Source organism: Dasypus novemcinctus, chromosome 4, assembly GCF_030445035.2.
Source record: "Dasypus novemcinctus isolate mDasNov1 chromosome 4, mDasNov1.1.hap2, whole genome shotgun sequence".
Taxonomy (NCBI): domain Eukaryota; kingdom Metazoa; phylum Chordata; class Mammalia; order Cingulata; family Dasypodidae; genus Dasypus; species Dasypus novemcinctus.
In genome coordinates, this window is record NC_080676.1 from 114,288,159 (window position 1) to 114,313,429 (window position 25,271).

General features: G+C 37.2%; 1 protein-coding gene across 1 annotated transcript in view; it reads left to right on the forward strand.

The window, feature by feature from the left end:
* Positions 1-21,703, forward strand: part of PROS1 (protein S) — a 136,524-nt gene extending 114,821 nt beyond the window's left edge. Inside the window, exons 13-15 of the mRNA XM_004446643.5 lie at positions 8,216-8,364; positions 10,440-10,662; positions 12,963-21,703. Of these exons, the coding sequence (XP_004446700.1) occupies positions 8,216-8,364; positions 10,440-10,662; positions 12,963-13,123 (533 nt within the window). The 3' untranslated portion in view covers positions 13,124-21,703. The remainder of the gene's footprint in view (positions 1-8,215; positions 8,365-10,439; positions 10,663-12,962) is intronic.
* Positions 21,704-25,271: the final 3,568 nt, after the last annotated feature.

A 25,271-nucleotide genomic window follows, 5' to 3' on the forward strand; every position in this document is an offset into this window, starting at 1 on the left:
ATTTAATGTGTAAAATGCTAATTTATTTAATTAGTGGCCTATAAACCCAGGGAGATTGCCTCCAAGCTAAATAAGATTGAAACCATTATAGCTTATGCAAGGAATGTTCTTTTTTCTTCTTTCACAGGAGCTGAAAATATCTTTTTTTCTTTAGTAAATTTCTAAAATTGTGAATAACCTTAAAAGCATACTGACTTCCAGGTTCTGGAAGGATTATAATTGTTTAATTTGTTTTAATCATAATTTTAAAATGATCTTTCCATAGCTTTCAAGGACTTTTTCCTTGACTTACTGAAATTTGACAATAGGATCATTAACCACCCTTATTTTAAGACTGTTAAAAGGTTTAAATTGGGGAATTACAGGACAAACTATGATTCTTAATTCTCCAGCCCAGAAGACTGAGTTTTAATATGCCACACCTAGCCCTTCTCTCATATCTCTTGCAAAGAGAAGGTCATGGGGGCTGTGTAAGTCAAAAAGCTTAGGAAAAACTCTTTTCCTTTCCCAATAGTTTCTATATTCAGATTTCTATATGACCTTTCTATCCTGCTTAGCCTAATTTGGGGTCCAGGAATATTTACTCACATATATAAACATTTAATTTTTCACAATTTGAATAGAGCTCTTTTAAGAATTTTCATTAGTTAATTTGGTATTACCATTATGACATATGAAAATATACACTGAGCAAATAGGCAGACACAAAGAGAGTTAGATATAACTCACCAATGTTACTTATAATTTGTGTTCTCCTACAAAATAAGCTTAACTAAAATAACATTACAGTCAAAAGTTCTCTTTGAAGGCTATTTTTAGTTAATCTGCAATGTGACCATGAATTTTTGCAAAAAAAGAATTTGTTCTTTTGTTATTGATTTATAATAATATTGTTCCCAATGCTTAAAAATACAATTTAAAACATTTTCCTTTACTTAAGAGCTGTGCTTACATTTCCCATTTTGACTTTGGCAGACTTTGGATGAGCAACACTAATTCCAGTATATACTCCCTGAGGTCAAAAACAAGGGAAATTGTTTTTTTTTTTTCCTCATGACCTGCTGCCTTTAGGAATCTCAGCACTTGAGGTGGGAGGCCCCCTACTCCCCAAGGATCGAGAATTCTACCAGACAGCATTCTGGTATACACCTGGATAATCATGGGAGAAAGCAGGGCTGTTAACATCAGTAGAAGGATGGGAGACATGGGTGTCTCAAATTTGCCTTCCCTTGAGCCATAGGGAGCAGAAGTTGCCATGCTACAAACAGGAGAAAATCTCTATCACAATAGTAAGCAAGTACACCCAAGGGAAAGGCCTGTCCTGAAATAACCATAAGCAAAGGCAAACTCAGTTTAGAATTGCCACCACAATAGCAAGCATATGCAAGGTGAGCTAGACCTGAAATAATCATAAACAAAAATAAATTATCTAAGATTACCATCACAATAGTAGGTGTAGGCTAAATCCACCCAGTTATAGCAATTTCAGCTTTTGCTGTTTTACAATATAAAGGCATCTATATAATGATCTTAACTCTTAGAGTAACTTTTTACTTCAAAACAAATTGGGCACTTTTGTTTATTGTCTAACAACTAAAACAAATTTATTAGTATCAACAGTGCTAAATTTTCCCACTTTTCCGGCAGTTGAACTAATTCTACTTGTGATTTATACATCAAATCCAATTGCAAGATAGCATTGGCATTTAAAGACTAGTTTTTCGATTACATTTCACTGGTATCCAACTTGTAATGGACGAACCTCAAATCAGATTTACAAGTTCCTAGGCATGAGCAGACTGACTCAGTTAAAGCGAGCACAGATTAGAATAGAAGAGAGAATTTTATACACTTACTTAGCTTATGAAAAACCTGACTTTAGAATCATGTTAATGCAAAGCTCCCAGTGTCCATCCATGGCAGGACCCTCATGCAGGACCCGTCAGCATTATTCCTCCAGGAAAATTCCTGGGCATCTGCTAGATAGAGAGCTAAGGGGTCCAGAGAAGCCCTCCCCCAATGATACACGAATTGGGGCTGTATCCCATTAGTTACCTCCCACAGTGGGTAAAGCCCTGCGAGGCTTTTAGCTGGAAGGTTCACAGTATTGCAAGGAAATAGGCAGGGAGCTAGGAATAGCCAGGAACCTTTTAAATCATGGGCTGGAGGTGGGGAAGAGGTTTAGTAAAGGGCCTAGATCTTCATTCTCCATTCACACGCCTTATTAGGCACAACTGAGGCTAGAGAGGTTTAAGTGTAGGCTAAGACTGAGTAATTGGCTCCCATACTAATTAAGAAATTAACAAACTTACTTGCTGTGTCAAGGGTCACCTAAGGGCCCTCCTGGTTGATGGTTCATGTGTGGCTTCAGGTCCCTTCCGAACTCCCCTGAGACAAAACCCCATCCAGGTGGTGAGGCAGCTTGGGGCCAGGTTCCTGCTGACGAGGAGCCTGGACTCGGATGTCACTGAGGTGAAGGTGACTTTAATGGAAGCTCTTAAAAGGTGAGCCACTCTTTACCTTCTCCACCTTGGCAACATGGTCTCGATTACTGAAAACTGAGAAACTTTCTAAGAGGGAATTAATGGAAATTTGGGGGCCCAGGGAATGTTTCTGCAGCTTTCTATGGATATCCAAGGCAGACTGGAGTTCCTAGAAGGACTCTTTCTCTAGGGTTAGGATCTACCAGAGGGTATTTTTATTGCCTCTGCCAGCTTTCTTTGAAATAAGGCTGGGTTTCTAGGTTCTGCCTCTGAATAATTTCCTTGAGCTTATTAAAATGGACTGGTTTAGTAGTGCTTTCCCTCATCCCTTTAAGAAAACATGACCAGAAAACATGGCCCTTAGATCTATTTGTCCTCTCCGCTCTTACCTAGGTTTAACTGGAATTCAGGGACCCATACAGAGCACACCCTTGACTGTACTGTGGCCACATGGTATAGCAGGAAAAGATTAGCCTCTCCCTTTTTAGACCATCAGTAGGCAGGTTGATCCAATTCCTGAGATGACACACAATGAATGGGGAGTCTGCTGGAACCCTGGAGAAACCTCCCATTATCCTAGGGGAGGATAAACATGTTCATCAGCCTTGGTGGCATCCCACTGCTAGGCCTTGTTGAATGGATTGCTTTCTGAGCCAGTGTCCTGGAGGCTGGGAATCCTGATTCTTGTCCCCAGATTCTGGGAAGTGGGAGCCTTATATGTCTGGGCATCCCCAAAGTCTTAGAAGTCTTGGGAGATGTCTGGGTCCAGATTCCAGACTGAAGCTTCCAAGGCGGGCTTCCCTCTGTGAAAGGAACCGCTAGGGACCTTTCTTTTGGCCTACCCTTGCAGAGGTCTTAGAAAGTGACTGTGGGAAAGAGCTCATTTTATGGCCACTGCCAGGGACCAGGTTTCACAGTTAAATCAGACATTAAGCAGCTTGTTAAAAAGCAGAGACTGTTTTGTGGCTTACGGGCTAATAGCCTCAGGTGCCCCAGAGTTTATGGGTTAAGAGGAACTTCAGGGCCTCCCAGGGACAAGTAAGGAACAAACCTCTCAACATGGCCCAGGATGAGCGTCTTGCGGGCCTTGCTAATAAAATAAAATAGGGCACAGACAGGCTTTAATTAAAAGTTTACATTCACCAGTCCTTGGCGGAGGTGGGGACCGTTTCTTGCCTTTGACTCCTGGTTTGGTTTGCTAGATAGGCTAGTGGAATGCTGTGGGTTCTGGGCTACAGGTTCTCGATTTATGTTGGATGAAAGAATTTAAGGACACGCCATAGGGTAGGCAACGGAGTAAAGAGTTTTTTAAGAAACAGGAAAAGAAAGACAGTGTACACAATCCAAGACATGGATTGTGGGCTGTGCTACAAGGTGAGTGAGATGTGCCTGTGAGGCTCTAGGTTAGGCCTTTTTAAGAACTTTCCTTCTCCACTTCTCTCATGTTGGGAAGGGGCTCCAACAATTTGCTGTTCTGATTTGTTGCCTTATGATCCCCTCTTGTTATCTCTCAAGGGCCCAAAGAGGAGGCCTTTTGTTTGGAGGTAGCCGGGGCTTCCCCTTGACCCCGGAAAGAGTTCCAAATGGGACCTTGTGGCTGGGGTCTAGATGGGGTCTTTCCAACTTTGTCCTCAGTAGCAGGGGACTTCTGGGAGGGTTCTCACAGCCGTGTTCATTCTCTGCTGGCTCTTTTCTCTGCCAGGTCCCAGCCACCTTCCCTCTTTCCCTATGCTGACCTGCCCTCCACCTACCACAACCCCAGCAGTAGGGTAGAGGTTTAATGGTCAGGACTCAGGACATTGTCTTGCTCCTCCTTGTTAAAGGGTTTTTTCCTTCTTGTTTCCTTTCCCTAGCCTGTAGGTGCTAGGGGTCTTTGCCTGTATTTTCTTTTTTTTAAGGTTTTTATGTGTATTATTTATTTCTTCCCCCCACCATTGTCTGCTCTCTGTGTCCATTCACTGTGTGTTCTTCTTCTGTGTCTGCTTGTATTTTTATTCGGTGTCTCTGGGAACTGATCCTGAGACCTTCCACAGTGGGAGAGAGGCAGTCATTCTTTTGTGCCACCTCAGCTCCCAGATCTGCTGCATCTCTTATCGTCTCTCCTCTGTGTCTCTTTTTGTTGCATCATCTTGCTGTGCCAGTTCTCTGCTTGGGGCAACACTCCTGCATGGGGCAGCACTGCTGTGCAGGGCAATACTCTGCAGAGGCCAGCACTCCGTGTGGGCCAGCTTGCCACGTGGGCCAGCTTACCTTCATCAGCAGGCCTGGGCATTGAACCCCGGATCTCTTATATGGTAGATAAGAGCACAATTGCTTGAGGCACATCCACTTCCCTTCATCTGTATCTTAATGGTGACAGGGTTTGCTGCCTTCTCCCGGGCCTTAGAAGGCTTTGGTTCTACAGAGGAGTTAAAGAAAGATCTGGGCGGGGGGTTGTGCCTTTCTTACAGTTGGTGCTACTCTCCTCCCCAAGATCTGTGCTAGCAGAGAGGCTTTCTCAGGTCTCTTACTCTCCTCCCTGGTTTTTTTTTTCTTGAAACCCCAGTGAGATCCATGAAAAAGAGCCTGTGTATGAATTCATATTTCCCTTGTGTCTGCAGTTCAGAACCTATACTTGAATTTTAGTAATTTGTTAAAAATTTTTACCTAAATTCTTACCAGGTGTGTGGCATTTAGTGTCTGGCGCAGGTCTATAAATGTTCCCATTCTGTCTCTCCTTGGAAGCACCGGTGTTTCGTTTAGGTTTTCAGTTAGTTGGTTGCTCTGAAATCTTTTCAAGCTCAGTTCAAGAAAAGTTGAATTACACAGACAGTTTGGCTTGAGTTGTTATTTTAAGGATGCTCTTGCCAGTTTTCTACATCCTAAACAGAGCAGAAATACACTGACTCCAGTTTTTTTGTCTTTACAAATAATACTTCAGTGAATGTTCATGTACATATAGCCTTGTACCCTTATATGATTAATTCTGTAAGACAGAATTTTAGAATTAGATTATTTTCATTAAAGGTTTTACAAATATATAATTCTTTTGGATTCAATCAGATTCTCTTCCAAATATGTTTTTTTTCCATTCAAACTTGTACCAATAGTGAGAATATTTATTCTTGAAATTTGTTTCCAATCTAATAGTTGAAAAATTAAATTTCTAACTTAATTTCTATTAAAGTTAAATATCTTTTTATATGTTTATTAGCTGTTCTGTACATTTTATTTTTTGGGTTCTATGTCTTTTGCTGTTTTAGGAGCTTGACTATTTGAGCTACTAAGACTGCATTATAATGTGTTTAGTATTAATCCACGTATCCCTGTTTTAAGAAGAAATACACTTTGAATATGTTCATTTATTAGCCTATAAAAAGTATTTAACTGCAATTTTAAGGAAGCATATCACACTAGTGTTTTCTATTGAAGGAAATTCGAATGGCCCATGAGCTCGGTGCTTGGCACAGCAGAATAGACAAATGCACGAAACTAGACTGGGAAGGAAAAGTAACTTTATTGGCCACTGGAGGACAGGAGACACACGTGTTCTCAAATCTGCCTCCCCACTAAGGGATTTTCTTACAACTTTTATACAAATTAGAAACAAAGAAAATTAATCATGGACTTGCATCCTTGGGAAGGGGTTTGGGGAGCTTTTCTAGTTTTCTGCTCTGGTTAACATTTAAGATACATGTTGTGCCTGGTGCTTCTAAGTTTTTGGTTATAAAGAAGGATAGAGAATGACCCCACCCAGTCTGAAGCAGAGTGGGCAACATCATCCCAAAAGCCTCAAAACTGAAGAATGAACACATATAAGGAAGGGGGAGATGTAACTATGGACCTCAGTAAACTTAGTAGTGTAGTAATGGAAGAACTTGTAACATTGATATAAAGATAGTGGTCACCAGAGGTTTTGAGGGGAGGGTGAAGGAATAATAGGTGGAACATGGGCATTTTAGGGCATCAGAATTGTTCCTCATGATACTGCAGTGGCAGATATAGGCCTTTATGCATTTTACCAAAATCTATACAATTGTATGGTGCAAAATGTAAACCATGATTAGTATAGACCATGGTTAGTATCAGTGCTTCAATATCTATTGGTGAATTATAACAAATGTACAACACTAATGCAAGATGTTATTAATAGGGGAGAAATGTGGGAGGGGGAGGAGGTGGGGCATATGGGAATCCCCTATACTTGCAATTGAACTTTTCTGTAATCTAAACTTTCTCTAAAAGTAAAGTGTATAAAAATATTTTTAAAAGAAAGTATAGAGAATTAGTGAAGCAGTACAAGGATATGTCATACTTTTTTCGTAAAAGTCTGGTTAATATTAAATTCAACAGAGATATGTGCATTTCTATAGAAATTTTTTGTCTATTCTAAGGTTACAAGTAAAATTGTCTTCCTTATGTAACTGCTCAAGCTACAAATTCCCCGATTACTATTTTCCTAACATAAATTACTATAAGGCCTTTAACTTGTGCTTTCTACTACATAAGAAGGAGTTGATGACTGAATATTGGAAAAACAACTTCAAGCCCACAATAATATTTAAAGGAAAAATTTCTAAAAAGGAAATAAATGTTATAATGTACCTGAAAAATTACTTTAATAGAAATCAGTAATTTAATGGACAATGTGAAAATGACATTCTTTATAATTAATATTTGATTTTAGATTATTAACACTGACATTTTCATGTTCAGTTCAGCTTGAGTTTTTTTAATACCTTGTAATGTCAAAATATATTTATATATTTCTGGATGGAGTTAAAGCATTATATTAAGTGATATAATAGCTTAGTTGTGGCTAAATGAGAGAACACCTTGCCAAAGGAAAATTATTTTCTCATTCACATTTACTGTTTCAATGACTCTAAATGGTATTCAGGGTAGTTATATCATATTAAGTAAGGGAGACTTCATTCAGGTGGTGAACTAATATGTTTAGAAATCCAATTACTTTGGAAAAACATTAATTCAACAAATATTTAGGGAATGATTGCTGTGGAAAACAGTGCTGAAAGAGGCCTACATCTCCTAGACTTTGACTCTAGTGGGGTTGACAATCAACCTAGTAATTTAAAAGAATCTTGAGTATTGTGATAAGAGAATCCTGAATTTTATGCTGATTGTTCTCTAAACTCTCATCTTCTCTAATAAAAAACAGAGAGAGAAAGAATCACATAAAAAGGAACCTATTCTAATTTCAAAGTTAACTGCTGACTTCAGAGTATTTCTCTATCAAACTATCCAACTCCTATGTATGTATATATATCATTATCCCTCCCACTTCCTCTAGCCTGGCCCCTTTATAAAATGACAAGAGTTGATGGTGGGTGTATCCAACTATGCCTTCAGACACATTACAATAAATATATTGAACAACTTCCTTTAAATGTTTTAAAATGTGACCATTCTGAGATTTTTGCATTTGTGAATGTGACAGTGGAAGGAAGAGCTTTTAGAGCAAACAGAGACACACCATAAACCTAAACACCACATGCAGAATTCTATTCTAGTATGAAGAACAGAAAGATGGGATTCCACTTGTGTTTTTTCCTTGCATTAAATAACAACTTTTGTTTAGTTTTCTCTACGTTATATAGATCATTGAGAAAGAAAAACTAAAATCTTAAGTATTACACAAAGATGACTTTGAGTCTTAATCAGATTGTAATAATTCTTTCTGGTGCACTTTAGTGGTGTATTGATCCTGCTTTGGTTTTCATTGTTTTAAACAGATAACTTTTCCCATGTTGAGGGTTGGCACGTAAATGTGACCTTGAATATTCGTCCTTCTGCTGGCACTGGTGTTATGCTTGCCTTGGTTTCCGGTAATACAGTGCCCCTTGCCTTGTCCTTGGTGGACTCTATCTCTGAAAATGTTCAGGTAATTTTACTCTCAACCTTTATGAACCTTTATTTTGTTTTTCTTTTATAAAATGGATATAATAGTCCTATTTACCTCAAAAGGCTATTTTGAAGATTAAATGGGATAACTCATGTAAAGTGGCACAATCTCCAGTATATTGCTAAGAACTCAGTAAGTGTTCCTTATTATTAATTTTTTGACTAGCTTATTTCTGAAGTCTGAACTGAGAAGTAAGGGGGAGTGGTGAGGAGGAGATTGAATTATATGTTGTATATAGCTAAGATCAAGCAGACTCCCACATGTGGCTCCTGGGAGCCTTCACAGATCACATAGAAATCTACCCTTAATCTCCATCTTGGAGACTAACCTATACTAACAAAATAGAAATGAACCTGATTACATTCCATTCCCAGATATTCATGCTTAATTATAATCTTTTGTGTTTTCATGCCTTCTTAACTTTTTTCCCATGAGTAGATAGGGAAAGATGAGAGAAAAATAAAACAATCCACTTGATTTCCTGCTCGTAACTCTGATTCTGGTTTGAAATTAGGAAGAACAGGAAAAGTTGTTACATAAACGGAGACATAAGAATTATCAAGGAATCTATATTTTCACACTTCTGTTAGGGGCTAATAGTTCTGTCCATATATCATCCACAGTGGATTCCAACAAGTTACAACAAGAAGCTTCTTCTTGTGCCAAATTGGCTTTGATGCTCACAGCTTTCAGAAAGAGACATATAATTCAATAATGTTTATGTAGTTAAAAAAAGGGGTGGAGGGAGTGCTGTTTGCAACTTGAAGGATAATTGAGGGAGTTTCTGGTGGCTGATTGGTAACCATAAGGAATCTGCAAATGTCCTGCCAAATTTTTTTTTTTTTTTTTAATCTCCAGTCTATCACAGGTACTTACTACATTTGGATTGCAGCTTTTCTTTTCTTTTCTTTTTTTGGTTAAACAAGATGGAATTCCTATCTTCAGCATTATATTCCAATATTTATGCAGTGGAGGATTTTAATGCATGCCATGTCTTTAATATTTATTTTATCCTTTCTGCATTTGTCACCATGTTTCTCTTTTTGAACATCAGATTTCCTTCTCAGAATATATGTACAATATTTCAGAGCATTATTCTGTACACCATTGATGATTCTGGAGCATTTTCTCAGCTGACTAACTTTGCGGATTTTAATGAGTTCAAGGATAAGGACTTATACAATACAGTAGCAGATTTACTCTAAATCTATATTTGTATAAGTATAGACCTTTCAGTTAACATTGGCATCTTGGGCTCCTAAGGAAACAGTACAGATTATCTTTCTACCATTAAGGAAGTATCACAGAGAGGGGCCTAGCAACACCTGTCTCCTTAGTTTTGATTTTGTTTCTGCTCTTTTACTTGTTGCATGTCCTTCATACAGACATAAGCTGTATGTATAGATCGACCTCAACAAGTTGAATGACAAGTAATCAGCAGTTGGAAAAGTTTAGTAAAATGACTATATTTTCGTTTTTGAGAATCTTTTGATAAATACTTGGATACTTATTGCTGGGAATCCCTGGTTTTTCTCTCACAGGACCTTTTCACTCTCTTGATCCCAAGTCTACAGTATTGCTTGTGTGACTTAAACAAACTTTACCATCATTGCTGGCCTGTGTTTACTAAAGGATTTAAAATCGTCTAAGCATTTCCCCAGCAAAAGAGTAGTTCAAAAACTCCTTCCTTTTTCATCTATAAGTTTTGAAGTTAAGAAAGATAATGAGTATGAAGATCAAAAGGCCCACAATGAGGAAGATCTTGCTATAGAACCTGCTTTAGATTCCATTATTGGTAAAAACAACCCCATTGGCTTATTACATTTCAGAAGCCAGTGTGAATTTATTAGTAAAACATTGAGTTTGTAAAACTAATCTATTTTTAAAATTATTATCATTAACAATAGTACTTTTTTTTTCATTTAAACTTAGAGGCTCTATTTTATATTTTTCCCCCATTGAAATTTAATTTTTTAACTCCCCTCCAAAGTTACTCTGTAGTAGTATTATTACTGTTTTACTCACTTATATTGGGTCTTTGCTGTGCTCCTCAGGATATCCTGGTATCTGTAGAAAATACAGTTGTAGCTCAGATAGAGGCCGTAAATTTGTGTTCCAGCCAAACCTACCTGGAATTCAGAATCAGCAAAAACAATATACAGCTATTGACGCCGTCTAAAAAAGGTATCATCTACTCTGAAGAATTGGAGAGACAACTTGTCATCTTGGACAAAGCAATGAATGGAAAACTGGTCACCTACTTAGGGGGCATTCCAGGTATCTGCTTACTTTTTCTTCTAATTTAAAACAGATATTTCAATCAAATTGATAGTACTTTCAATACATAATTTTAGTAAAAAGGCATCAGAAGGAAACACAGAATTCCAGTATCCATTATTCTTTCCCTGAGTGCTTATATTGACATTTTAATGGTATATTTCTGTTTGCTTTTTTAATGATGAACTGAAACTGACCATGTTTTGCTGCATTTGGCCAGCATTGCTGAGAGGATTTATTATTTCAATTCATCCTCACAATAATCTTGTGAATTCAGTTTTTATTCTTCATTCCATCCATCATTGGTCCAATATTTTTTAAGAAGGTATATGCCAAGCACTGAAGACACAGTAATAAACAAATAGACACAGTCTCTTCCATTAAGGCTTTTACAGGCTCATGTGGGAAGCAGACATGTGGTTCAATCTAAGGAAAAAACCTAATTAAGAAAACATCAGAATAATTACTATTGTGATCACTGGTATTACATAAAATTTGCTTTTATTGCCTGAAAATGGGAACTAGACCTAATGTGTGGGGGCCAGAAAAGATATCTCTGAAGAAGAAACTGAGATGTGACTATGAAATCTGATGGATGAAATGAACTTAATCCAGTGATGGGGACAGGAGTTTTACTAGTATACAAGTAAAATGGTCCATGTGTGGGCAAAGTGGGAAGAGGCTGATGCATTTGATGACTACATAGATCACCATGGGTAAAGCATAGCAAGCAAGAACGATGGTAGTGCAGGGTAAGGCTGTGAACTGGGTGAGTGAGTAGACCTTGTTCACAGTCCTGAGCTTTATTTTAAGAGCTATGACAATCAATAAAACATTTTAGACAGAAAAGTACTGTATCAATATTGCAATCTAAATAGTCTACCCTGTATGCTGAGAGGACATGGATAGGTATGAGGGAAAATGGATGCAAGTGAGATGAGTAGTAAGGATTAAAGGAGTTCAGGTGAAGAAGCAGTGGCAAAAACAGCAGCAATAACAACAACTGCCATTGATTAGTGCTGATCGTCAGTTTCAGCCCTATTCAGAGTGCCTCAAATGTATCAACTTGTTTACTTTTCAAAGTAATCCAGCCAGATAGGTACTATTATTATTCCCATTTCACAGATGAGGAAGTTGATATGTCTATACTAGGGTGGAGACAGTGGAGGTGGTATACAATGATAGATTGGAGATATATTTGAGAAACAAAACCAATGAGTGAAAAGCAGGTATAAGGATAACTCTTTGGTTTCTGGCATAAGCAACTGGATGGGTAGAGATTTCAAAAGCCAAGATGAGGAAAACAAGAGGAAAGCAGGTTCACATGGCAAGTCACATGGCAGCATCTCTTGGTCTCTCCCTTCTCTTCCAAATTTCCTTTATGGTCAATTTCTTGCTTCCCGTGGCTTTCTCTCTCTAGGTCTGAATTTCATTCTGCTTATAAGGGACTCCAATAATAGGATTAAGACCCATCCTGATTGAGTGGGCCATACCTTAATTGAAGTAATTCATCAAAAGGTCCTACTTAATTGGGTTCACACCCATAGGCATGGATTACGTTTCAGGACATGTTCTTCTGGGGTATACACAGCTCCAAATCACCACCCTCTGGACCCAAAAAGACATGTTCTCTCTATATGCAAAATATATTAATTCCATTGCAACATCCCAAAATTCTTGTCATTTCAGTAATAATGCTCAGTACAAAGCCTTATCAAAATTGGTTATGGGTGTGGTCTCTCATGGGGCACAATTCCCCCCTGTCTGTGGACATGTGAAACAGAGAAAAAGTTGTCACCAAATATTGCTTAAAAGTGAATTCTCTATCATGAGCTACTATTGTATGGTCAGCAAGAAAACATTTCTTTGGGAAATATAGAAATCTGATTTTATTCTAGCAATAAGAAGAGATATATTTATCATGGTAGTTAAAGAGATTTCATTGAAAAGCTTATTTAACAATACTTAAACTGTTGCTCAAATTTTAAGAGAAAACAAAGTAGAACATCATAAATAAGAATGTGCTTTTTTCTGTTCTTCTCTCAGTGTGTTTGTATATCTTAACTTTGGATGGAAGTGATTGTGTTTATGAAATCAGAGAACTCCTTATATGCTAAGTTCAGTGCCAAACACAGTTCCCTGTACATGGGAGTCGTGTGTGTGTACTAGAATTACAATATTACCTTTTCTTTTAGGGTTAGAATTTAGTTGGAATTGGAAGGTTTGAATGACTCCAGTAACTATAATAAAATTAAATGGTAAAAGTCTTGGGCTAATTATTTCATATTCTGTTTTTACAGATGTTCCACTCAATGCCTTACCCGTGAATGCCTTTTATAATGGCTGCATGGAAGTGAATATTAATGGTAAACAGCTGGATCTGGATGAAGCTATTTTTAAGCATATTGGTATTAGACCTCACTCATGTCCATCAGTTTTGGAAAATACAAATAATTCTTAAGGCATCTTTTCTCTGCTGATAATATCTTTTCCCTATGTATAATTATAGTAGTGTTTCAATAATAGCTGAGGGGCTTTACCTGTGAGGCAGACATTGATTATTTTGTGGTACTTTGACCTTCCCGTGATTTTACAAAGGTTCTTTCTCAAGGACAAAAAATTCTGTTGTGATATAAATCACATTTAAAAAATCCTTACCTTTGTTGCCATCTAGAAATTAAAGAATAAAACACTTAAAATATTTTAAATTTAAACTTTTCACTATAAATGATATTGTTTAATTTTTATATTTGCAAAAGTAAAATTTAATTTTGTCTTCATGACTGTTTAAATATCTATTTTTCTCAGAAGGCAAGGAAGTAAACCCAAGCAAAAGTATATGTGACTAAATGCTAATGATCATAGCAGATGGTATGTGTTTTCTTGTTTATTTTGTTCTTTTTTCCCTGGTGAAAGCTGAAGAGTCAGTGACCAATTAAGTATGAAATGACTGGAAAATCTTAAAGCTTTATTCCAAAAAATTCCTCAGGTGGACCAGGAATGGCTTCATCTTCCCCCTAACTAGCTTCAAATTTAAGCCAGTGAATTTACTGAGATAGAAAATAAGTATTACAAATGTTTTAGAGAGGAGCACATGACTCTTTTTTGTTGGCAAAATTTGATTCTATGAGAATGAAACACTAAATTATCTTGAGATGGGGATGGAAACCTAATGATTCACTTCTCCAAATTTGACTGAGTGAACCCCACAAACTCTGGATTAGAAAAGTCAAAATTTATTGATAGAAATGAAAATAAACTATGTGGAAGACAATAGTCGTAGTTTTCCTTGAATACAATCTTACCAAATTATCAGAGTGTGTGGCCAGAATATGGTTGCTGTAGGATGAAAAGAACTAGCAAAATTAGAATGAATTTTAACAAAAAGATGACCATACAGAGACATAGTTAATAGCGAGTGTTTGTAATATAAGAATTAAGCAGTTAAGATTGCTACATACTTGCTATTGATGCATTGCAAGTGCCAGTTTTCTTTTATCATTCCCAAACCTACCATCCACGTCAGGTTTGCATCAGATGTTTCATTGACAGTTTTAGAAAATAACTTTTTTATTATAGATTTTTAAAATCATGTAAAACAAAATAAACTAGTATGTATTTTTAAAATGTATATGAGTAATATTATTCTATCAACTCTGAACAGGGCACAAAATTACATAAAATACATATAACTTCATGCAGCACATTACTTCTTCAGGTAAAAAACATAAAACTATTTGATGAATAGTTTGGAAGGAGATTGGAGCTCAGAGAAGAAGAGCAATAGTAACAGGCATTGAATGGCTGACACATGCCAGAAATTGTGCTAGATCATCTTACTGGAAGTAATTTTTTCTTCTAATTATCCCAATATACCATTGGTGATGTATTTCAGTGAGCTGCTATTGATTTTTTATGTTAGGGTAAAAAAATAGCAAGGATTAAAAACTGAGATGAAGTATAAAAAGAGGGAAAAAAGAGGAGAAGAAAGGAAAAAATGAATCTCTTCTGGGGTGGAGTTCTCTGATTCATAATTCTGCCCAGATATAGGGTTCAATTCCGCATTTCACATCAGCAGCATGCTGATGTTCATGAGGCATGTTCTGACATTTAGAATGTTCATAGAGGCTCCAGAGACTCATTTATAAATCTCATCTAATTACCTTTGCAATGTGCTTATATGAAAATATAAGAAAATTGTGAAAGCAAATTTGGGGAAAGATTTGATAACATATAAAAAGAATGAGGGAGGAGAGGAAGCAAAGCATGCAAAAAGATACTGGGTAATGAGGGTGAGGTAGGGATAGAGAAAAAATAGTAAAAGAAATGAAATATCTACTTTCCTATAAACACTCAAATGGGAGTAGATAGTGACAAGTTGAGATATACATAGAAATAGATAGTGAAGTAGGGAGAGACTTTAAAAAGAAAGGCCAAAAGGGGAAATAAGAAAATGTTAAGAAAAAGGGCAAGAGACATACAGAGAGAAGAAAACAGAGCAGATGAGGAAATATTAAAGAGGAGAAAAAAGTAGAGGAAAGGAAGGTGAGTCAAGCATATAGAAGAAAGATAGAACAACAAACATAAATGGAAATAAGGCAGAGAGTTCCAGAAAAAAATTTAAAAAAACAACAAGAACAAGAGAGGCAGATGCAGAGATAGTAAAAGGAATATGTCTGAGAAGAGAAAGCAGGGAAAAGGGGAAATTAAAGGGGGGAAAAAAGAAAGATGGTAGGGAATTGAGACATAGAGGCAAAGGAAAAGATAGAATAGGGAGACAAGAAGGAAGAGGGAGAGAGTGCACAGCTGTTTTATCCAAGGTGAAGATGACAACCCAAAGACTCAGTGTTTAGATAATGTTTCATACCCTGAAAGTGGAACTGTTGACCGAGTAGCTACTACAGTATATAGTCTAGTAGGTCTAATGTCTCTGACCTTCTCAATCATGAAGGAGCCCTCTATAGGAGAGGACATTGATGATCTTTTAGCATTCTGCAAGGAATGAGCAGAGGAGTTTGCAACCACTTATTTCTTTGGCACTTTCTTGCCTTGTTCTTGACCTCTTTTAGACTTAGCCAGTTTACACCAAAGAAGGCTTTTAGTGATTGTGTTTGTGGAAATGTTGAGGAGGAAGGACTCTCCTGAACATAGTGTGAGGTTGATGCTGGAAACAGAACTGCATGAACTTTCAAACCTGCCAAACAAGGAGCCTGAGCATTATCTGCTATGGTTGGCACACTAATGGTGATCTGGGATAGTAGGAGAGAATATCCAGCAGTATGCCAAGTTGATTAGATTATGAAATCTGCTGAGTTAGGGAGGATGCTGTATCTATGATATTATATTAAAGAAAGATGCTTGCTCTAACTGTATTTTTTTAATCAATTATTAAGGTGGTGTTTTAGCTTATCCTCCTCAGTATCTACTCAATACCTCCTTTGAAGCTATTCTTTCCATTTTAAACATTTTCATGACTTTAAGGAGCCCAAGAAGTACCTATCATAGTCTAGAAATTTTGATTATCTTTTTTTGTTTTTTGCTGGCAAGCATCCAATTTTACCAGAATATGTCCATAGCTCAAAATTTTGCTTTCTTAAAAAACTTTAACGCATGCATACCCAATTAAAATAGATTTCAAAGAAAGTTTTCTCTTTTGCCAAGCTGCTTTGAGGTAGATCCTCACATTCTCTGATACTTTATCTTCTTTTGTTTACAATAGTCTCTGGAAAAGTCTGAGAACCCTAGGAATCTGTAGTCTTACAGCATGAACTATTTTTCTAGTCATAAGCTCATTTGAGTCTCACAAAAGCTCTGTGTTTGGAACATGGCATCCAATCCTAAGTCTTCCTTCCAAGACTGAACCTTAGAGACCCTTGATTAGTCAACAACTACTGAATGTAGACTCTTCCTGGCAATGGATTGTCTGCCCCAGAAAAGAACTATCTGGGCTGACATTGTAGGACCACACAATTGCACATCATTGTTGGAAGACTTCTAAGAAGACTTCTCATTACCTCCAGTTCCCCCGGCTGAACTTTTGAGATATGCGATGAAGGGAGGAGAATCAGAAAAATCACTTGTTTCAAATCTTCCACCTGCTTTATAATGATCATAACACTCCAATTTGATACTTTTAAACATATAGAACCTGAGCACCTACTACCTGCAGAAACTTTTGAGGTGTCGGGAAGGTAATGATAAATCTATTCAACAACTATTTGTGGAGCACATACAATGTGCTAGACACTATTCTGGGGACTTGGACTATATGGGTATGATGCTTAGGCTCATGTGTCCACTTGGCCAGGTAATGGTGCCCAGTGGTTTGCTCAGGCAAGCACTGGCCTAATTATTACTGTGAGGACATTTCATGGACTCAAATCATCAGTAAGTTGATTGCATCTCTGGCTGATTACATCTACAATCAACTGAGGAGATTGCCTTCAGCAATGACAGACATCTCATCCAATGAGTTGAAAAGTCTTAAAAGGAGAAGTGATGCTTTCAGCAGTCAGAAGAGAAAATTTACATCTCTACTTCAGCCAGCCAGGTTCTCCTGGAGAATTCATTGCAAACCTTCACCGGAGTTTCCAGCTTTCAGCCTGCACTGTGAAATTTGGAGTTGTTCATCTTATAGTCATGTGAGACAATTTTATAAAATCTCATAATATTTATGGATATCTCCTGTTGGTTCTGTTTCCCTAGAGAACCCTAATATAATGACTGAATAAAGCAATCAAATATCCTTGCAACAAACATAGTCATGGAGATGGAAGGAACCTTAGAGATTCACAGATATCAAACTGTCTTGTGAGTCTTCTCATATCATGTCTTGATTGATATTTATTTAAATCAGCTTTTATATTGGTATCAGGCTGATGACAGATTCTAGGTCATTTTTCACTGTTAACATTAAATCATAAAAAGTTATGAGGGTCTGGACCATAGAAACCTATTCCATAGGACCAGGTGATACCACTGAGAAGTGATCTTTCAGACTCTGTCCAAACACCTTCAGTGATAAAGAGTTCATTATTTCCAAAGTCAGTCCATTTTATCTTTGTTCATTGTGTCATTTTGGAGCTCCAAGAAACAGGAGCCAAGCGGGGATTAGACAGACAAGAGCTTTATTGGGAGAAACACTTCTAAAGGAAAAGGAAGAAGGAGAAGGAAAGGGCAGAGAGAATCTTCAGATAGCCTTACATGTCTGACATGAAAGGCGAGTAGGGAGGAGTTTTGCTTAGGAAGAATCTTGAATTGTAGTGCAGTTCAGAGAAAATTTCAGCCTGGTTGATGAAGAGTACTTAAACAAAGGTTGTCTTAGAAAGAATTCAGAAAGAGTTCTGTATCAGGCAGGAATGGCTTGGTATTCATGTCCTCACTGTGCTCAGTCGTTGGCTGGGAAGCAGTGAAGGTAAATCCAGAGGGATAACATCTGGAGCTGTCTGTCAACTATGCTCCTTAGAGCAAGTTCTCTTAAAAGAGGTCTGAGGAGAACACATGCCCGCTATAGTCAGCTCTGACTATTACAAAGCTCATCTTTATACTAAACCAAAATCAGCTCTCCATACTTAAATGCTCCTTCTATTTTTCACAGCCAACATGAACAAGTTAGGACTCAGTTGGTTCCAAATAGCAGAAACTCAAACTAGCTTAAGGGAAGTGGACTTGGCCCAGTGGTTAGGGCGTCTGTCTACCACATGGGAGATCTGCGGTTCAAACCCCAGGCCTCCTTGACCCGTGTGCAGCTGGCCCACGCACAGTGCTGATGTGCACAAGGAGTGCCCTGCCACGCAGGGGTGTCCCCGCATAGGGGAGCCCCACGCACAAGGAGTGTGCCCTGTTAGGAGAGCCGCCCAGTGCGAAAGAAAGTGCTGCCTGCCCAGGAATGGCACTGCGCACACAGAGAGCTGACACAACAAGACGACGCAACAAAAAGAAACACAGATTCCCACACCGCTGACAACAACAGAAGCAGACAAAGAAGAACAAGCAGCGAATAGACGCAGAGAACAGACAACTGGGATGGGGGCGGGGGAAGGGGAGAGAAATAAATAAAATAAATCTTTAAAAAAAAAACTAGCTTAAGCGAAAAGAGGAGTTTTGGAAAGGATATTTGTCTAACTTACGAAATTCAGGAGGTAAAAAGAATATTCCTGGGTCTTGGATTGCTGTAGTAAGCTTCCCTCTCTTTGTTTCTTATCCCTGTTCTCTCTGGTATCGATTGGTTTCCTTAGCTCTTTAGTTTACATTGTGAAACATGGCTGGCAATGACTAGTGAATTTACATGTTCATATCACAAACAGTACAGACATGGAAGAGTAATATTTTTCTTCTTTGAGTCCCAGTTTCAGAATTTTAGGGGAAAGTTCTGATTGGCCCAGCTTGGGTCAAGTGTTCAATACTGAGCCAATTAACAATGACAGTGGTATGAAGACAGGGCAGTCTTCATTAAAACAGTCATTCTCAAATTTGGCTGCACTAGAAATCACATATGGGGTTTTAAAAATATTGATGCTTTCTCCAGACCAGTTTCTAATTTAATTGTTTTGGTGTACAGTCTGAACCTTGGGAGTTTAAAAATTTAACAGAAGATTCTAATGGGCATTAGAAAACATGGATCCCTCATTAGACCATTTATATGGGATGGGGAGGGGCAGGAGTAACTCCAATGTAGGGGTCCTGGCAACCACTTGTAGATGCCCACCATGAAAGAAAACTGTTCTTTTTAAGGAGGCTTTTCATTTAAGTCATTCGGTAAAAGCTATTTTTCTACAACTCATTTTAAAAGTATATTTTATTTTTTCATGTTTTGGAATAAGAATTTTATTGAAAACACATTAACCTGCCCCCCAAAGAAAAAAATCTTTTTACTACATAGGAAAAATAGCTTATTTTATTAAAAAACAAAAATCACTTTAAATTTATTTTTCATACAGACAATAAAAAATTGAGAATGAGCATGCACCTAAAACAAATCAGATTTTTGCATCAAACTTATTCTGACATGTAACCCTTTTTCTGAATCATCTTTTATTGTTTAGGAAATATTGCCTTGGCGTGGAGATCGGCTGAGTCAAATTATTCTACAAATTTTATGTTGTGCATATTAAGGCTCTTAAATAGTGCTTTAAAAACAGCCCTTGCTGGATTGAAATATATCAAATTTTGCTCTTGAATCTGTCCTTGTGCTGATTTAGGAAGTCATTACCAAATATATTCAAATGATAGGCTCTTTTACAAATTACTATAATATTTTCTGTTTTTATTGTTCTAATGGGTCATATTAGAAGTTTGGAATATAAACAAGCATACTTTTTCTGTAACAATGCATGGACAATATCTACATGGATTTCTAGATGGACAGGGCAATGTTGTTAATTTTTTTCTAACTTACAGAGAACTCACCGAACAGATTTTAATGATTTTAATATGCAGATATGAACAAGAATCTCAAGTCTGCTGTGACAAAACAGCAGTTGCTGAGAAATTAATATCCGTGAAAACACATATGCTCTAAAATTGATTGGAAAAAACCCAAACCTCTGTACTTCTACCACTTTTTTATTGCAAATGCAATGTGTGATTACTTCCTGTACTTCATAGGAATAGCATTCCATTTTAACACTATAGCTTGAATTTTTGTGCATCTTAGAATTTTTGTGATTTCAGACAAACAGCTCGATGAGCCTAGGCCAGATAACTTATATAATGGACACAATAGCCCAGAATTTGCCAATCCCATTGAGCTAGAAATCTAGCATTTGAGAGAATACTTTTTAAAAGAATTTTTTTGTTTTATTTTAAAATTACAAATATATGCTCTTTGTAAAATAATTTAAAGTGCATACATTTGTAAATAAGTAAAATTGTTAATAGTTTGGTGCTTATAATTGAAATTGCAGGGTTGAATGAATGTTAACCTAAAAATTTGATAGATATTACAAACCTCCTCCAAAACGCTACATCAGTTTATATTCCTTCAATATGTACATAGATACCCTGGTCTCCATTTCTTCAACAATACTCGTTTTTGCTAACGTTTTTAATGTTTTGTCAATCTGATGAGAAAAAAATGGTAGCTCATTGTTGTTTTTATTTACATTTTACTGATTAATGAGGTTGAGCATTTTTGCATTTACTTATGGGAATTTTGTTTTATTTTGTTTGGGGAGAGGGATTTGCCTATTGCTTGTTTTTGCTGTTGAATAGTTTGTTTTTCTTATTGAAATTTAGAAGTTTTTATATATCATAGATAGTAAGTATTTTCTGTTTTTTATATTATAAGCTACCACATTTCTGAATTTTCCATCTGGCTGGATTATTTTTCAGTAGGTTTCTTTAGCTTTCCCCTGTTTTTACTACCATTAAAATAATAGTAAGTTTTGATGATGATGGACAGGTCCTATCCTCAAAAAATGGAAAGCATTTACAGCTGCAGACAGGATAATTCCTTCCATGTGCCCCGTGGTATCTGGGTCTCCTCTCAGACTGGGGCTGTCAGTGTGGACGTGGTCCTGGGTCCCTCAGGATTGGAAAATGAACAGTCGTGGTGTGTGTGTGTGGCTGAGGACCAAAGTAGATTAGTTGTTATCGTGGATGCTAGCTTGTGTTGGTGGAAGAACTTGTAACTTTGATATGAAGATAGAGATTGCCTTGGGTTCAGAAGGGAGGAGGGGGAATGAATGGGTAGAACAGGACATACTTGGGACAGCATGATTCTTCTCTCTACTACTGCAAAGATGGATACATGACATTATGCATTTGTCAAAGCCTGTGGAACTGTACAACACAAAGTGTGACCCATAATGTAAACTATAGACTTTGGTTAGTAGCAGGGCTTCAATAGTGGTTCATCAATTGTAACAAATGAACCACACTAATCAAAGATGTAAATATAAGGAGTAATTATGTATGTGAGTGTTGGAGTGGGGCTTATATGGGAATTCCCTATACTTTCGGAGTAATTTTTCTGTGTATGTAAATCTAAAACTTCTCTAAAAATAAATAAATAAAAATAATAGTAAGTTTCCTTTCCATCCACTATGCTTCATTTGTGTTTCTTGTTTTATTGATTTGGATTCCCAGAATATTGTTACTTATTAACAGCCATCCTTGTTTTGTTCTTGATTTTAGTAGGATCATATTTGGTATTTCACATTAAGTTCTTTGCTGTCAATTTCTAAAAATATTATCAATTGACTTATAAATTATTAAAAAATCTTTTATGTTTTCTAGTTTTCTAGTTTTTTTCCAGACTTGTTGAACTTTATTATGCTTTTTATGTCTATTAAGATGATAAATTTTTCACTTTTAGTATACATCAACAGATTTTTTAATGTTGAACTGTCCATGTATTCCTCAAATGAGGAATTCTTTATTTATATTCTCCTGACACATCTATATTCACATGTGGGGTAAGATTGTTCTTGCCTCTGTCCCTGTCCAGTTTTGCTGGGCAGTTATTCTAGTTTGAAGAATGTATCCAAATCCTTTAAGTATAAGGGTCAGGGAAGAGGAAGAGAATAAGGATGATGAAGGAAAAGATAAGGGAATAAGCACCTGTGGTTGAAAGGATTGCAGAAGGTTTCATGGAGGTGTGTCTTAGATAAATGTTTTGATGTAAAAGGAAAACTATGAGGTAAATCAATAGATATTTAGACAGGAGAGGCATCTTTAAAGATGTTGGACAGTCACCATGTACCAAGTTTTGGCTGAAAATGTCTTGAACTGAGAATCTCTGATCCCTAGAATTATATTATAAAAATATGGAGATAATCTTAGAGTAGAAGTGTATATATGTATGAGATGGGTAGAGAGAGGTGTGGGGACATGCCTAACAGGGTTTCTTAAAATTGTAACAGTCCCTTCCCTCAGGTTTAGCAACTCTGTATGTCTATCTTGCTTTATGCACATTTCTTCCTATCCCTATACCCATGCTATCAATAACAAAAGTAGTGAAAGGAAATGGGATGCCTTTTCCTAAGGAAAGGAAACATTTCCTGTTGTCAAAGTCCAGAGGGTATTTGCCTCAGTGAGTGAGAACTGTGAATAGCCTAGCTACCCAGGCCTAGAGAAAACTGTAATAACCCCAAGACTGCTGAAATTAGTGATAGTAGTGAATTGGTAAACCAACTCTAGCAGGGCCAGGGGAAACCCTGATTGGTAGTATAAGCTTATTTGTGGTGTATGTGTTCCCTCCCTGGCTGTTTTTAAGGTAGCAACAGTTTAACAAGCAGCTTACAAGTTTCTTGAATACTGGCTCCAGCACATTGCTGCCTACAAAAGTATGTCCTAGTTCTGATATGAACCTTTTGGTAGTTTCTCAAAATGTGCTCCTAGTGTATTCATATGAAACCAACTCATTATTTAAGGTATTAGTTTCCTGAGGCTGCTATAACAAATTACCTGAAACAAACTTGGCAGATTTACACAAAATAAATGAATTCTCACAGTTCTGGAGGCTAGAATTCTGAAATCTTGTGGGCCACACTTCCTCTAGGGCTTCTAGGGAAGAATCCACTCCTTGCTTCAGCCTCTTGTGGTTGTTGGTAGTCCTTGGTTTTTGGCCACATCACCCCAATCTCTGACTCCATGTTCAAATGCATTCTCCTCTTCTATGTGTTAAAAGTCCTCTCTTTTAAGGACTCTCTTGATTACATTGGACCCGCCTGGATAGTCCAGGCTACTCTACTCATCTGAAACACTTAATCACAAACAAGGTAATATTAGCAGCTTCCAGGGACTCAATACATGGGCATATTTTTTGGGGGGGACCACCATTCAGTCCATTACATGTACCACATGTCTAAAATTCATATTACAGTTAGATTGATGTTACAATGAGAGAGAACAGAGATAGTTAGAGGGATATTGTGTTTTTATTATGAGCATGGATACTGGAGCCAGACTGCTTGGGTTTAGGACTGCTTGACGGCTAACTAGTTGTGTGAACTTGGGCAAGTTATTTAATGTTTCTCTGTCTCAGTTTCCTTATCTGTAAAATGAGATAATAATAGTGGCTATCTTATTGGGTTGATATGAGGATTCAATGGCCTATATTAAGTAATACATAAGCATTTGCTATTATTATTTTTATTTTTGTTATTAAAAAGAAGGAGGTTGGTTGGCTGCTGGGACAAGGTTTCTCAGCTTTCATTAAAGTGTGTGTGTGGGGTCACAATAGTTGAAAGTCTCATCAACTGTGCAGGTCCAGAATATTACTATGTGGAAGTTCAGAAACTAGGTTTGAAAGGATAAGTTCCTAAAGGCCCAGCCTTATTCATTAATATTTCACAAGTGTGTCTCAGACCAGTCTTGAAAATGATGAGACTATTTGTTTTTTTAAATTCCATTTTTGTGCTGAAGAAACATTCCTTGCCACTTGAACAAAAGTATCTCAAATCACTTGGTTTAAGAGTATCAGATTTAGGATAACGGTAATATTGGAAAACCTTCAAATATGGATTTTGTGCCAATTATGGAACAAGAACAGAGATGCTAATCCACAAAGCACTCATGTTAATCTTTATTTAACATAAGAAATAGATTGACTGTTTTGTAGATGATGTAAAGAGGAAGGTAAGGAACCTAGGAAATAATTAACTAGCAATTAATTTAGGTATTATCTCCTCTGAATCATTGAAATGTCTTCATTGATTCCAGAAAAAATAACTTTAAAGCATTACTATATTGTTGTTCTCTTATGATTTTCAGTGAGACAAAGAGGCTGATAAATTACAGTAAAAACTAGTAAATTGTGTTCTCTCCCTGTGGTGGCCACCAGCACGCATTCCCTACTCTTACTGTAGGGGATTGACAGGGTCCAGGTACTGGCTAGCACACTGGTGACAGAAGATCAGAGGTGGGCACATCTGATCACTGAAAATGGCTTTTGATTAGTGGCTTTGGATCTCAGGTGGCCTGGCTCTGAGTGGCCATTGTTTCAACACTCTTCAGATAAAGGCTGCAGAAGGGGATACATAAAGATGTTATTCTTCCTCATGGGGAGGTTAGTTACAGGACTGCATTTGTTGGACAAGACAAGAAAGCTCAACTTTGGGGAGCCATGGAAAAAGTTCTTGGCTATCCTAATCCTCTCCCCCAGAACACTTTGGAGATGGCCATCTTTCAGCTGGGTCCTTGGCCATGTCTCACTTGTGAAAAACTGACTTGGGAAAGTCTTCTTTGGCATGCTCCTCCTCCAAGAATTTGCCCTACAGGAAAAAGTATCTTGAGACAATGAAAGGAGTATAAGAAACTTAGAGGCAGACAGTCAGGGGCAAAGTCTTGCCAGCATTAAACACCTGAGAAAGGGATGTCTGTTTCTTGGGAAATGAAAGGGACAAACAAACTACTGTAAACAGGGAAACTTCAAAACACCAAAATATAAAAGCCCAGGTCAAGACAACAGATGCCAAAAGACAGGAAAACTCTGTATATTTTATTCACCATGGGGAGTCCTTCCTGATAGGAGGGCCGTAGATGAAAAAAATCTTTGACTTATCACTAACTGGTTACAAAATCAAGAAACATACATCTCAGGGAATAAATCCCAGAGTTAACATTTTAAACTATTAAAATGGACAGTGTGCATCAAAGGAGTAGAA